Genomic DNA, 14,149 nt, shown 5'->3' on the forward strand with positions numbered 1-14,149 from the left:
CTCTTTTGCTTCCTGGTTGCGAAGGTCATCCATCAAATGATTTTGCCATGGCCATGATTTTGGCCTTAATCCTCGATCTGAGCTGCATCTCCCCCTAAACCCCCCTCCACCCTGTCTCTCCCGCTATCAGACATCGCCAACAAGGTGCTACTGTCCCTCTTCACGGTGGAGATGCTGCTGAAGATGTACAGCCTGGGCCTGCAGCACTACTTTGTGGCGTTCTTCAATCGATTCGACTGCTTCGTGGTGTGCGGCGGCATCCTGGAGACGGTGCTGGTGGAGCTGGGGATCATGCCGCCGCTGGGCATTTCCGTGCTGCGCTGCGTCCGGCTACTGCGCATCTTCAAAGTCACCAGGTACGCCAGCCTCACTGCTCTGACCAGGTACGCCAGCCTGCTCTGCCACTCACAGTGGAGGAGAAGAAAAGGGTTCATCTTTTAGGAGTTTGGTAGTTCGGTGCATGGTTTGGTTGGTGTGGTTTGATTCTATTTGAATTTCAAAAAAATATACATCTTGGCCCATATACATTCATGCTTCCCTCAAGTTGTTTCTGGTTTAGTCAGGGACAGGGAAGAATTTCTCTTAATATTGAAACTTCTTTAAGATGGGATTTGTCATCAGATGAGAGAACTCATATTTACTTCATTTATTTCCAGTCCCGTTTTTATTTGAGATTTCTATGTAATCAGAGGCATAGCAATACAAGACTAAGAAATGTTTGGAAATTACAAAGCAGTTAGGTCTGATTGAGCTATTATTCATTTCTGATTGGGATGAGAGGTATTCCATGAGTCATCACAATTGGCGATATCTCAGGACCCCCCCCCCCCCCCCACTCAGGCGCTTTACAGCTAGTAATCCGCTTTTTGCATTGAATTGTAAATAAAAGTACATTTAGCCTCTCTCATTTGGCCCACGAGTGAAGTGGTGCGTTGCGAGGATGCCAAGGCTAAGATCGGAACTATTGTGGGTGGAGAATGAACGGACAAAATAAACACAGAGAATAGAAAGCACAATTTGGTGTCTTTAAACGCGATTAGTTGATAGTGGAGCTATTGTATAAAAGCAATATGGCACTCATGTTCATGCAATTGGTAGCAGTGTCCTATCTCGCAGTAGTGCTATATTGGTTTATTATACTTTGTTACTGGTATGACATTTGTTGGGCTCCCTGATTTATTTCCGTGTCTAAATTACTGTCTTTTCCCCACCTGTGGAATGTGACCCTTACCTGTGCAGGCACTGGGCAGCCCTGTCCAACCTGGTGGCGTCTCTGCTGAACTCCATGAAGTCCATCGCCTCCCTGCTGCTGCTGCTCTTCCTCTTCCTCATCATCTTCGCCCTGCTGGGCATGCAGCTCTTTGGCGGCAAGTTCAACTTCGACGAGACGCAGACCAAGCGCAGCACCTTCGACGCCTTCCCCCAGGCCCTCCTCACCTGTTTCCAGGTAACATTCAATTATTTGAAACTTTAGACATAAAGTTTGGGTTTTGGTCGTTTGGGGTTTTCTTTTGTCTAGAGTGTTGACTCAAGATTTCCAGAACGTACAAGCAGTCTCAGAATGCTGAAAGTTAATCTGCCTAATGCTGTTTCCATTTGCAGATCTTGACAGGTGAAGACTGGAACATGGTGATGTATGATGGCATTATGGCCTATGGAGGACCACACTTCCCTGGAATGATTGTCTGCTTGTACTTTGTTATTCTCTTCATTTGTGGTAACTGTATCCTTTCACCAAAGACTACCCCTCTGGAAGCCCACTAGTTTATACGAATAATTAATTTGTTAATTGGTGGACTATTGGTAGACTATTAATTGGTAGACTATTTTGTCAAACCCAGAGCCCTATAAAATGTCTTTATGCGGACCTTAACTTGTAATTCAGACATCCTCCTAAACGTCTTCTTGGCTATCGCTGTGGACAACTTGGCTGGAGGAGAGGAGGAGAAGAAGCCAGAGTGAGTAGCATGTAGCATGTAGCATGTAGCATGTAGACAAGACAAAAGCTGAATGGGAAATGGACTGCTTTTAGAATAGCGCTTCTTTACTCCTCCGCACCTCCGCCCTTCTACTCAAACACTTTACAGAGTAATTCCTCACATTAACCCATTCACTCACACACTCATACACCTAGGTTCTATATACTAGAACCTTTTTTTTTTTCGTATGAAAAAAATGTATTCTCAGTGTTTCACAGCTCCAGAAAGCCCTTCACTAAAGCACCTGTGACGATGTTGTGATGAGGAGGCTAGGGCTGAAGTGGGAACTGTATAAAAAAAACAGATAATTGTTCACTTATTCCTATTTAGGGAAGCACTTTTCTGTGAGCAGTTGAGTCAACAGCCACTTCAGACTGTAGAGAGAGAACTTGAGCTCCACAACAGCTCTCCCAGCTGTCTCCCCCTTCCTGCCATGTCTTCTTTAAAGCACTGCATCTTATTTCTGGCCCGGCTGCCATGTCCTCTTTAAAATTTTGCGTCTTGTTTTTGTTCCTTCCACCATGTCTTCTTTAAAGCCTTGCATCTTGTTTCTTCACAGAGTGAAGAAAGAGGGAGAGGAGGGAGCAGAAGCGGAGGGAGAGGGGAATGATGAAGTGAAGGTAAGGAAAGGAGGAAGCGTTCTTAGGGATGGGTCATATAGACTGGGTTCCCAAGGTCATTGCAAAATTCCATTTTCCAGGCCTGGAAAGTCAAGAAATTCAGCAAATTCCATCAGCAGTTCAGCAAATTTGAAAGTTTTGGGAAAGACATTTTGTTTTATCATATGAAGATGTAATAAAAACATTATGTCATTGTCCATAAATAATGTTTCACTGTGCAAATGTATTCAGAGTGATACAGTTTCTACTACAATTGACATAACCTAAAGGTTTTTCCTTCAGTAATTAGGCCTTACTTGTAGAGTAAAGGAACATTTTGTGTAGCTGTAGGTTGTGAAAGCCAGGAAGGGTTTTGAAACGCTGTCCATGAAAATGGCTGGGAACAGATATAGATCATTGATTTTAATGGTTGGAAATGACAACAATGAAAACATGGACATTTGTGTACACAGGTTGATGTGGAGGATGAATATGAACAGGAAGAGGAAAGGGAAGTAGAAGGTGAGCGTTCACAGATGGTTCAGTGATTTTTCTCTATAGGAAACATAACAATAGTTCAAAGCCCCCTTTTCAGCAGATTGCAAGGTAGAATAAAAATTCACCCAAAAAATCAGAAGCTTCGGAAAACTTTTTCTTACAAAATCAGCAACAATTTAGTATTACTATTATCTTCATTATATTTTCTCATTTTAATAACACATTTAATTCATATTTGTTGAACGTATAAATGTTCACTCGATGCCTACTATTGCATTTTTAAAACCCATGTTGTCTTTGCTATTTCTCAGTTTCAGTGTTTTGTGCCATGTGCCCTGTTTCCCAGTAGCCATCATGTCTGATTCTGTTGTTGTTGTTGTTGTTTTTGTTGTTATTTTCTGCCTCTTCTCGTGCGGCTGCTGCAGAGGGGGCAGAAGATCAGCTAAAAGTGGCTGACTTTGCCCCACCAAAAGAGAAGGTCATGCCCATCCCTGAGGGCAGTGCCTTCTTCTGCCTCAGCAACACAAACCCGTGAGTCTGGTTCCGCTCGGGGTGCGGGGGGTGGGGGGGTGGGGGGGGTGGGGGTTTGGGGGCAGTGGCTCTGGAGGCCGGCCCGGCTCGACTGGGCTCAGCTCGGGCCCAGCCTGCTGTGTGTGCTCAGAGTACTTGTGTTTCGGTCAGCTGTTTGGTTGTGTAAATCTGTGTAGTTCAAGTGTAATGGGATGTGTTGATCCCTGTACTACTTGACCCCATGAGTTCTCCCCCATCCTCTCAACAGATAATTAAAGAATGCACCTGAAATCCAATAACATTTCTCTCTCTCTCTCTCTCTCTCTCTCTCTTTCTCCTCTCTCTGACTCTCTCTCTTATTTCCTCTTTCTCTTTTTTCTCTCCCACAGGATCCGAGTAGGCTGCCACACGCTGATCCATCATCATATCTTCTGCAATCTCATCCTGGTCTTCATCATCCTGAGCAGTATTTCCCTGGCTGCAGAGGACCCCATTCGGGCCCACTCCTTCAGAAACAATGTGAGCCTGAATTCCCCCCCCACACACACACACACACACAGAACTGTCAACCCAAAGTGGAGACAGTCTGTGCAGCAGAGGGAGTGAGAAAAGAAAATTAAACAAAAATCCCAGTCATTGAAACAGTCAGTCTTCCTCCTGTGTGTGTGTGTGTGTGTCTGTGTGTGTGTGTGTGTGTGTGTGTCTGTGTGTGTGTGTGTCTGTGTGTGTGTGTGTGTGTGTGTGTGTGTGTGTGTGTGTGGTTGTGTGTGTGTGTGTGTGGGGTGAGGAGATGCTGGTAGATTGTGATGCTGTCAAACATCACAGTGAAGTCAAATTAAGATGCACTCACTCAAAATCTCCAGAAGGTTCCAAGTGTGTCTATTTTTAACTTGGTCAGAATGCTCTCTGTATGTGTGCTTGTGACTGTGATTGTGAGACACAGAGCAGCATCAATTCCTCTGACATCTGTGAGTGACACAGAATCCTTTGCAGGACCCCTGGCTCTGGTTGTGGTCTGTATTTAGTCTAATGGTTGACCCAAGTGCCTGACCCAAAGGGCCCACAGCGCAGCAGTGCCCGAGCAGCCCACCCAAAGCAGCAGCTGCCCTGATTGCAGTCTTGCTGCGGCTGGACGTGCCAATTTGAGGCAGCTGGGGAGGAGGCCGAGTCCCAGGGTGCAATCAGGGGAGTGGGGGTGGGGGGCGGCAGAGTCAGTGCCTGTGTCAGGGCAGGCAGGGGATGCCACCAGTTAACTCCTCCCTGTCTCACTCACTCTCTTGGTGTGTGTGTGTGTGTGTGTGTGTGTGTGTTTGTGTGTGTGTGTGTGTGTGTGTGTGTGTGTGTGTGTGTGTGTGCTACCTGTGTCTCTCACAGCTCCTGGGCTACGCTGACTATGCCTTCACGTCTATATTCACCGTGGAGATTCTCCTCAAGGTACGTTTCATAATTTCTTGTGATACTCAATTAGATAGTATCAAGGTATCAAATCTACCTGCTATGGAAGCCGTAGTTTACTGCTATATATGGAAGAACAATGCCTCAATGTGGACACCTATAAATAATATTTAGCTTTTGGATTTATGTACAATAATCTTGATGTACATCCTTCATGCTACATATGACGAGGCTACATCCTTTGGTTGGTCACAAGGACTTAAACAAACCTTTAGTTCCTTGCATCCAGCATCAACATTTTGCCTACTAACTTTGCAACTGTTTAAAGGATGCAGTAATTCACTTTAAATTGTTATTCATTCTCTGTTCAAAAATCTAAAACATTTTCACTGCAGAAAACAAAACAGGATAAATCAATTATGAGTAGTTTATTTACCATTTAATGATGTAAAGATCTAGCTATGTGGTGAATGTCAGGTGATTGTCTAATTTCATTCCACATTCACCATGATCATGGAAGATATTCTGATGATTAATCTGCTGTCACTATCATTACCACAGCCAAGTTCAAATTGAACTATTGAAAAAATGAATCTAAAACGGATAGTTCCGGTCCTTGATTATGATTGGCTGAATTGCGTTCGATCTGTATTACTGCGCTACTACAACTCGATACAAAAGTTAGAGTAGCTGCGTCTCGAAGTTGCTTGGCAACCATTCTGATAGAGGAAATATATTTCTTGGCAGAAGAATGATTATCTATGAATACATCATTACATTTCTCATTGCTGTGCCTTTATTTTATGAAATCTTGCCAGATATATGTAGAAACAGTTTTAGAAAATCAAAGAGCCACTTGAGTCCGTAGGTTACACTGATTTTAGAACAGCTAATGGGGGTTTTACTCCGCTAGTGCGTCATGCCTAACGACGGCCCTTAGCTGTTCCAAAATCAGTGTAACCTACGGACTCGAGTGGCTTATTGCTTAATTCAATATGGTCTGTTGCATTATTGCATTTAAAGAATCACTTCAGATGTGCTTAAAAGTGATGAGTACTTCATATTCATATTTGAAATGTACTGGAGTCAAAAGTACAATATTTGCTTGTCAAATATAATGTAAAATACAAAAACTCGAAAATCATGCTTAAGTACAGTAATCAAGTAAATGTACCTACAGTAGTTACTGTCCAGTGTCCACCCCTCTTTGTAATTGTGCAAATAAGGCTCTCACCAACTCCTGTGTTGTAGATGACTGTTCATGGGGCGTTCCTCCACAAGGGTTCCTTCTGTCGAAACGTCTCCAATCTGCTGGACCTGTTGGTCGTCAGCGTCTCACTTGTGTCCTTCTTCCTACAGTAAGTGAAGTTTTTGTTACAAAATGACCAAAGCCACAGCCTCCAAACTAAGCTACTAGGGTATAATGCGGTCCTCGGTGACCTATCCTCACAGTTTCATGTTACTGGTTTCATGTTTTCATGTTTCAAGTTCATTTGTCTGGTATCAGGCAGTTTGGCCAAATTTCAAACGTGGGCTCTTCCTGTCCGTGAGCTGTTTCCAATCACCTGAGTTTTTGGACAACACTGTTTGCCCCAGTTTCCACAAGCCGCAGTATCGGTCACGATAGCTGGATGCTCTGACCATGTGTACAGCTATCATGTGACTTTTCTTAGTTGTTTGTCCCTGTTGGATAGGGGATTCATCTGCCCTAGCTGTATTTCACTGATGGTCTGATTCACAATGGCCTGTTATCTTGTAAAATCTTGTTGCTCAGCTGACTATAGTACAGACTATGGTCACTATACAGTGCTTCATGATAATGAAATAGTTATTGATTCAGCTTTGTAGGTGTTAATGTAAGTTTCATTAAAAAATTCACAAACATGCATAATTTCAACTTACTATTGACTATTAGAGGTCACGGAGAAAAAGAACTGCTAAATTAACATAAAAAAAGCACATCCTCCCAACCTGCAGCGCAGCCACCTGTGTTCCTTGAGTTTAAGCCTCAGAAGGGTCCTAGACAAGACACAGCTGGACTGCAGGAAGCTACTGACGCAAACGAAGCCAGCGATTCCGATTGGGTGTTTTTTAACATCCGTGCCATCCGTGTCATTGAGTTTTTGCCTCTGAGCCTTTGTCATGATGCTGGAGGGCACCAGAGAGATCCCAGTGGACTCACATGCATTCATGAGCCCACATTAAAATAATTTTAAAAAAAACATCAGTAAGTGCAAGGCATAGCAGAGAGCTTGAGGGCGTTCATATGAGTTAAGTGTTTTGAGTAGCCTCTAGAGGACAAACAGAGCAAGTGCATCCACTCCACACTAACTGGGCTTTAAATACAAGAAAATAAATGTTTTCTTCCATTTTGATTTTCTTTTTCTGCATGGATATGTCAGCTCTGATTTGACTTCATCCATTACTAATTTCATACCTGAATACCTGCACCCATCAAGCCCACGGTGACTACAGCACATCCAGTAAACTACATTTCATATTCCAGAGAGGATTAAAGAGAAGGATAAATAAATGGCTTTAGCAGTAAACATAATTACAATCTTCTGAAATCAGATTAGTCCTGACATTACTACTGTTGTCAGTCAGGTAGGGACCTGCCATCTCCAAAGCCATGGAAGGAAAAAGTATTTACAGATTTTTTTTAAACTTTTATTTATTATTTTCCTATATTCAGATTTAGCGCTCTAAACCCATGCTATAATGGGTCTCATAAACACTCATGTTGGCTCTTTCACCAGAGAATGCTCTCATACATAAACACACACACACACACACACACACACTTAGAGGTGAATGCTCTCAGCATGATTACCAAGAGTTGATTGGGGCTTTAATCAACATACATGTGCTCAATTGATCTTGTGAGAGAGTACATTTATACTCATATCCCCCGTGAATGCTCATATACCAACACACACCAAAGACACGCATGCATACACTAACTCACAGACATACAAACACATATAATGTTACACAAACACACAAGTAGCAGCTGGGTCAATTGGATTCTAGATGAAAGATTAAAGAGTAGTGATGATGGATCTCCTCTCTCTCTCTCTCTCTCTCTCTCTCTCTCTCTCTCTCAGTTCAAGCACCATCTCTGTGGTCAAGATTCTCAGAGTGCTTCGAGTGCTGAGGCCTCTCCGAGCTATCAATAGAGCCAAAGGACTTAAGGTGCATGGATGTGTGTGTGTGTGTGTGTGTGTGTGTGTGTGTGTGCGTGCGTGCGTGCGTGCGTGTGTGTGTGTGTTGTATATATATATATATGTGTGTGTGTGTGTGTGTGTATGTTGTGTGCACGTGAAGGTCCTCTGTATTCGTACACATTCTTTAAGTCAGTCCTCCACCCTATCTCACCACGGTTCATCTGTATGTCTGTTCACAGCATGTGGTTCAGTGTGTGTTTGTGGCCATCAGAACCATCGGAAATATCATGATCGTCACCACACTCCTGCAGTTCATGTTCGCCTGCATCGGTGTGCAGCTTTTCAAGGTACCACAACACAGATTTCAAAGACAATTGTATTTTGCATATTTATATTGAAATGTAACTGTGAAGGGACCAAGTCCTGACATTTTTTTTAACATTAAGCACTCTTTGTGTAGGGAAAGTTTTATCGTTGCACAGATGAAGCCAAGCACACACCGGACCAGTGCAAGTAAGGCCAATGCATACTGTATGTCAGATGTATTCAACATTCAGTTGGATGCATTATCTCTATATGATATATCTGTAATTATCTATCTATCTATCTATCTATCTATCTATCTATCTATCTATCTATCTATCTTCCAAATAGAAAATGCTTAAAATGTGTATGTGTGTGTGTGTGTGTGTGTGTGTGTGTGTGAATAGAGGGACATTTGTGGTGTATAAGGACGGCGATGTGAATCACCCAATGGTGAGGGAGAGAATATGGCTGAACAGCGACTTCAACTTTGACAACGTGCTTATGGGCATGATGGCCCTCTTCACTGTGTCCACTTTTGAGGGCTGGCCAGCGTGAGTAACACACACACACACACACATGCATATGCACGGCTTGGCACATATACATGTTTGCACACACACACACACACACACACACACACCACACACACACACACACATTGAATTTGCAAACCCAACTGGGCCCAGTATTCCGACTCGTTAAGTCCCACTTATGAACGTCTTCAGATTTTCAGACTGTTTCCCAAAACCATCGTTGCTTAAGAACATTGGGAAAACACTTGTAGATTAACAAGGAATCCGGAGTAGTTCTAGAAAGTTTTTCTATTATCGTGTTTAAGTCAATTAACATTTAGGTCCGAAGTTCAAACAGCAACTGTGACGTGAAGTCACCTGACTTCACCAAATTAGAGGATATTTCAGAACTGTTAACATGGACAGCTCCCATTAAGAGCATCTTAAGAGCAGTGCATGTGCATTCACACACTACGAGTATGTTTGGCAAACACATTGAAAAACCAAACAAACGTTCGTAAGATTAATCGTAGAGAACCTCTGTAAGTGCATACTGGGCCCCTGAACATGTCATCATCTCCTGATTTTCTAAGAGGGGCAGTGTTACTGTATATGGATTTAATGGAGCGACAGCTCTACGCCATACTGTATGCTTTACCTTGGGCTATAAATGTTCTCTCACTCGTTTCTCTCTCTGTCTCTTTTGCTGTCTGTTTCCCCCTCTCATTCTGTTCCCATTTTTTCATGTCTGATTCTTCCACTCATTCCATACCTCTCTCACGCTCTCTGTATATATTATTATTCCTTTCTTCCACTTACTCATGCTCTTCACCACACCTATTTGTTCAGGCTTCTCTACAAAGCGATTGACGCCAACTCGGAAAACCACGGCCCCGTCTACAACTATCGCGTGGAGATCTCCATCTTCTTCATCATCTACATCATCATCATCGCTTTCTTCATGATGAACATCTTCGTAGGTTTCGTCATCATCACATTCCGTGAGCAGGGAGAACAGGAGTACAAGAACTGTGAGCTGGACAAAAATCAGGTTAGACGTGTGTGCATCAGACTGACATTGTCAAGCACATCAGACAAGCGTTCCATCTTTTTGAAGGACAGCCAGACAGGACTATGGATTAAATGTTAAGAAGAAGTTCAGACACAATGAATCACAATACATGCAGAAGATCTTCATAATGGTCCAGTTGTTTTCATTCTGTAGTCAATTCTGTTTAAATTCATCTTTTTTCACACATCACTTTCTTTTGTCCTCCCCTTCTTTGTTTCTCTCTCTCTCTTTCTCCCTCTCTCTCTCTCCATTTCTCTGTCTCTCTCTTTCGCTCTCTTTCTTCCTACGCACAGAGGCAGTGCGTTGAGTTCGCACTGAAAGCTCAGCCGCTGAAGCTTTACATCCCAAAGAATCCCGTACAGTACAAGTTCTGGTCCATCATCAACTCCACACCCTTTGAGTACATCATGTTTGTCCTGATCCTCCTCAACACGGTCACTCTGGCTGTACAGGTAACACACTGGACACACTCTGAGATGTCATCAAAAGGGCAAAAGACAATAACTGTCAATCCATACATCTGTGTTACCATGAAATTTCACAGCAGATGAATGCACTTTACCGAAGTCCTGTCCCATTATAAAGGCTGTAGCAGGCTTTTCACAGCTGTTCTAATAAAGCAGTTCAAAAACAGTTTTAGAAAGAGGCTTATGTACAGTAGAGGCATTTTTCAGGCCCTTTACAAAAAGTAAAATACATGTATATCTACTGTTCAGTACTACTGCAGTAGAGCCTGTCTAAGATTTTGTTTTTGTCTTTATTGTTTGTCTGTCCTGGCATCTCTCTCTCTCTTTCTCTTCATTCTTCTTTCTTTCTCTTTTTATTTTGGTCTGTCTATTTCTCAGCACTATGAGCAGTCCAAGGCCTTCAGTTACATCATGGACATCCTCAACATGGTCTTCACAGGTCTCTTCACCGTGGAGATGATTCTGAAGCTGCTTGCTCTCAGAATTAGGGTGAGGACTGGTAGCATCTTCGTGTCTATTTTGCCCATTTTTCAATCTTCACCATTCTGCTGTATACTGTAGCTTTGCAATAGTTACCCTAAATGTCTTGGGCAGATATCATATTGCCTGTCAAGGCAGTGCATATGAAATTTCAGATTTTTATTTTTTTCTTCTCTGTTTGGCCTGTCATCTGCAGCACTACTTCATGGATGCCTGGAACTCCTTTGATGCCCTGATTGTCGTGGGCAGCGTGGTGGACATTGTAGTCACTGAATTCAGTGTAAGTCACACATTGTCAGGGATACAGCTGCATCTGCCCAAGCCTCATCTCTTAATCATCCCTTTTAGCTTAAGTCCTAATCAAATACTATATTATGCTATTGAAGTCATAAACTCACCAACAATGTTGTATTTGTGCTGTGCTTTTTCCCATAACCGTGTCCTTTGCTCAAACTCTAATATTTTTTTAATTCTTTTCTCCACAGAGTGGAGAAGACAGTTCTCGAGTATCCATCACTTTCTTCCGTCTGTTCCGTGTCATGCGATTGGTCAAGTTGCTCAGCAAGGGGGAGGGCATTCGCACTCTGCTCTGGACCTTTGTCAAGTCCCTTCAGGTATATATTTATTAATAAAAAACATGGTGGCATAGAGTGCTGATTGTTTTCAGCAAACTTCCTCTAGGCCAACACGCATTGCGTGTTAAAATTGGTTTGCCAATGACTGTAAAAAAAAATCCCGTAATGGCTTAGAGCGCTACTAGGATACTGATGTCAGTATTCACTCTGGTTCAAACTGGCTTAAAAGCACATGGGCCTTTGTGTTGTGGCCATATTGACCTTCTTCAAGTCACCCTTGACTTAATTTCTTCAGGATGTAAGAGCATGGCTCTTCATGCCGTGCATTGTTTTTCTACAGTCATTGGTGCATAGTGTGTAGTTCTGGCAGCTCAGTTTTCCACTGAGTCTGATTTTATTTTACCCACGTTAGCCACAAAGTGTGCCTGCAGAGGCATGGAGTTTCACACTTCACTTCACACTGGAATATACTGTACAAAGTGGACTATCCAGAGAGATTTTACACTTGTTTACAGAAGGATTCACAGACAAGAATGCCCAAACTGAGTGTTGGTGTTGCTCTGTTTGTCCCTTAGGCCCTGCCATACGTAGCTCTCCTTATTGCCATGATATTTTTCATCTATGCTGTCATCGGCATGCAGGTGAGTCTTCAGTTAAACCAGTGATGGGGGAGGACTTTTGAGGGATTCACCGCTTTCATGTTTTCACTCAGGGTTTTGAAGTTGGGAGATGAGTTCCTGTGACATTTTGTACTTAACCTTGAGATGGGTGGTCTATTATTTATGTTAGTATTCCAGATGAGAACTGATATTAGCCAAGGAAGGACACATGAATCTGAAATAGGTGAATCTGCATCTGTCTCTATCTCATTCTTCAGACCTTTGGGAAGATCGCTATGCAATCTCACACTCAGATCAACCGGAACAACAACTTCCAGACTTTTCAACAGGCCGTACTTCTGCTCTTCAGGTACAGTTATGATAGCTTGATACAGTAGATAGTTGTTTATGTTTTGAACATCTTAGTGCTAGTGCACATAAGTATATTGTATAGGTATATTAATTATTAGTATGAATACAGTATATCAGGATATGTACTGTATATGTCTTTGTGTGTGTTTGTGTGTGTGTTTGTGTGTGTGTGTGTGTGTGCCTCTGTATTTACCACCTGTGTGTGTGCGTGTGCACATGTGCGTGTGTGTGTGTGCCTCTGTATTTACCACCTGCGTGTGTGTGTGCGTGTGTGTGTGGTTCTGCAGGTGTGCCACTGGTGAGGCCTGGCAGGAGATCATGCTGGCCAGTCTGCCCGGCAAGCGCTGTGACCCTGAGTCAGACTACGAACCCGGCGAGGAGTTCACCTGCGGCAGCAACTTTGCCATCGTCTACTTCATCAGCTTCTTCATGCTCTGCGCTTTCCTGGTGAGAGCGCCGGCTGCACTCTGGCTGCACTCCCCCATACACCCTGCGCCACAGCTCCCCCCAACCCTTCCCTTTGAAGACGCCGAGCCAGCACTGCCGCATTCGCAGGGCCTGCCTGCCTGCCTGCCTGCCTGCCTGTCCGTGATTAGCCCAGTACATTTGATTCATCTAATCAAGGCGCATAATATGCGTCATATGCATAATTACATAATGGGACCCAGCTGCTTCTCCCAGTAGGTAGAACACGTGCGGCCGGCACATAGGCACTTTGGCTCAGCTGAACATGAAATAACATAACCTCATGTGTTATATGGGCATTTTGTATGTACTGTATGTGGTAGGCACTGTCAGTGTATATATTTGTAATGTATGTTTGTGAAGTGTGTTGTAGGTGGAGATCTATTGGAAACAAAATGTGAAAATTACTTGTGATTAACAGTTAGTTGGAGATTTATTTGCATTCAGTATGTTACATTGAAATCCCAAAATACCGGTAAATAAGTGTGAGTGAGGCAGGATAGTCCAGGCAAGCAAGCCACGTATGGTCTCAGAGGGTATGCTTTTCCTTAACGGACCAATTTGGATGCCTGTCTGTAGCGATGATTATGTTGCCCATAAAGTCGAATTCAAAATGCTTTAAGTTAATAGTTTTGTACTGAAGATAGATTGATGTTCAGTGTTTTCTCCATAATATAGCCATGTGTTCTCGTTTTTTATTCCCCCAGATTATCAATCTGTTTGTTGCCGTCATCATGGACAATTTTGACTATCTGACACGTGATTGGTCTATTTTGGGCCCTCATCACCTTGATGAATTCAAGAGGATCTGGTCAGAATATGATCCTGAAGCCAAGTGCGTTTTTCTCTCTTTTACTCTCTCTCTCTCTCTCTCTCTCTCTCTCTCTCTCTCTCTCTCTCTCGCTCTCTCTCTCTCGCTCTTGCTCCTTGCCTCTGTCATTTTCTCTCTGTCTCGCATTTTGCTCTTTCCCAAGCCATGTTTATGGCGATCAAATCTAAACTTAGAACTAGAACTTGTTTAGGTATTATGTGTGCATTCAGGTAGTGAAACATGTATTTAGCACTCTCTGCAGTAGATCATAAAACATTGATCCAGTACTGTGTGTGTGTGTGTGTGTGTGTGTGTGTGTGTGTGTGTGTGTGTGTGTGTGTG

General features: G+C 43.0%; 1 protein-coding gene across 1 annotated transcript in view; it reads left to right on the forward strand.

The window, feature by feature from the left end:
• Positions 1-14,149, forward strand: part of cacna1fb (calcium channel, voltage-dependent, L type, alpha 1F subunit) — a 47,349-nt gene that overhangs the window by 20,647 nt on the left and 12,553 nt on the right. Inside the window, exons 14-36 of the mRNA XM_042097794.1 lie at positions 131-356; positions 1,240-1,447; positions 1,603-1,723; positions 1,886-1,958; positions 2,539-2,599; positions 3,052-3,106; positions 3,502-3,607; positions 3,976-4,105; positions 4,961-5,020; positions 6,233-6,339; positions 8,089-8,176; positions 8,388-8,495; positions 8,609-8,661; positions 8,859-9,005; positions 9,816-10,017; positions 10,332-10,490; positions 10,884-10,994; positions 11,182-11,265; positions 11,471-11,599; positions 12,136-12,201; positions 12,438-12,529; positions 12,819-12,978; positions 13,704-13,831. Coding sequence (XP_041953728.1) covers positions 131-356; positions 1,240-1,447; positions 1,603-1,723; positions 1,886-1,958; positions 2,539-2,599; positions 3,052-3,106; positions 3,502-3,607; positions 3,976-4,105; positions 4,961-5,020; positions 6,233-6,339; positions 8,089-8,176; positions 8,388-8,495; positions 8,609-8,661; positions 8,859-9,005; positions 9,816-10,017; positions 10,332-10,490; positions 10,884-10,994; positions 11,182-11,265; positions 11,471-11,599; positions 12,136-12,201; positions 12,438-12,529; positions 12,819-12,978; positions 13,704-13,831 — 2,674 coding nt within the window. The remainder of the gene's footprint in view (positions 1-130; positions 357-1,239; positions 1,448-1,602; positions 1,724-1,885; positions 1,959-2,538; positions 2,600-3,051; positions 3,107-3,501; positions 3,608-3,975; positions 4,106-4,960; positions 5,021-6,232; positions 6,340-8,088; positions 8,177-8,387; positions 8,496-8,608; positions 8,662-8,858; positions 9,006-9,815; positions 10,018-10,331; positions 10,491-10,883; positions 10,995-11,181; positions 11,266-11,470; positions 11,600-12,135; positions 12,202-12,437; positions 12,530-12,818; positions 12,979-13,703; positions 13,832-14,149) is intronic.

This window comes from Alosa sapidissima, chromosome 7, assembly GCF_018492685.1.
Source record: "Alosa sapidissima isolate fAloSap1 chromosome 7, fAloSap1.pri, whole genome shotgun sequence".
NCBI lineage: Eukaryota > Metazoa > Chordata > Actinopteri > Clupeiformes > Clupeidae > Alosa > Alosa sapidissima.